At 38.4% G+C, this 849-nt stretch overlaps 1 protein-coding gene across 1 annotated transcript; it reads right to left on the bottom strand.

The window, feature by feature from the left end:
• Positions 1 to 40: 40 nt before the first annotated feature.
• Positions 41 to 826, bottom strand: LOC108629916 (transmembrane protein KIAA1109 homolog; the record flags this gene model as incomplete). The annotated part of the gene is made up of 2 exons (XM_018032877.1): positions 320 to 826; positions 41 to 260 (listed from the first exon to the last, which is right to left on the bottom strand). Coding segments are annotated over exons 1-2 (727 nt in total), but the record flags the coding sequence as incomplete, so codon positions are not given.
• Positions 827 to 849: the final 23 nt, after the last annotated feature.

Genomic DNA, 849 nt, shown 5'->3' with positions numbered 1-849 from the left:
GAATAGAAACGTTCACTGTGAAATTTACTAGATTTCTTACTAGCGTCTAATTCTTCTTGGCTCTTCACGCTGTCTGTATAAAACATTTCCGATTCCACTTTCTTATCATCGTTCCCATTCTCTCCTTTTTCAAACTGAGACCTCTTCACTATTTTTAATTTAATACCCTCTAAACCGCATTCGTACATTATGAAACCTAGTCTATCCTCTCCACTGCCAGACGTGAACTCTTCCGTTGCTTGCGGCGAGCCAGAAGGTTTCTGCAATTAAATATAAATATAATAATCAAAAAATAATAATAAGTAATGAAAAGACGTACGGTTTTTTCTTTATCATCGAATTGATGCGCGTAGTAATCTTTTAGTGGAGAAGTGATTCTCGTACAGGCGAATAATACTCTTGAATAGTGAGCAGGAATCGCTGTTATTACAGCGTCTTTTAATATCGACGATTCGTTCCGAAGTCTGCGTAATTGTGAATGAGCTTTGCCTATGTTTAATGTGACTATAATTTCTTCTTGCTGTTTTTCGGATGTTTCTATGTACACAGTCTCTCCGCTTCCGATGTCTGCGACCACAGCGGCAGTTTGATGTCCGGGTAAAAACGCTCTGCTGATTTTATTCACTTTCTTCTGGTTCGGTAAGACAGCTGGCTTGTGAAACGTTTGCACTATCTCTCTTGCTTTCTTCCCGATATAAAATCGCGCGGTCACGTCGTCGAAACAGACGGCGAACAAAGACACACATGTTAAATCACGTATATTCTCAAGGGCAGAGAAGGATATAATTTCTTCAACAACTGAAGCTTGTAATAAAGTAATGTTCATCTGAAATTAAACGTAATTTAGTT

Source organism: Ceratina calcarata, unplaced genomic scaffold (assembly GCF_001652005.2).
Source record: "Ceratina calcarata isolate Rehan_Ccalc_2016 unplaced genomic scaffold, ASM165200v1 scaffold5909, whole genome shotgun sequence".
NCBI classification, from domain to species: Eukaryota; Metazoa; Arthropoda; class Insecta; order Hymenoptera; family Apidae; genus Ceratina; species Ceratina calcarata.
Note: the sequence above shows the minus strand (reverse complement) of the source record. Positions and strands in the feature narration are given on the sequence as shown.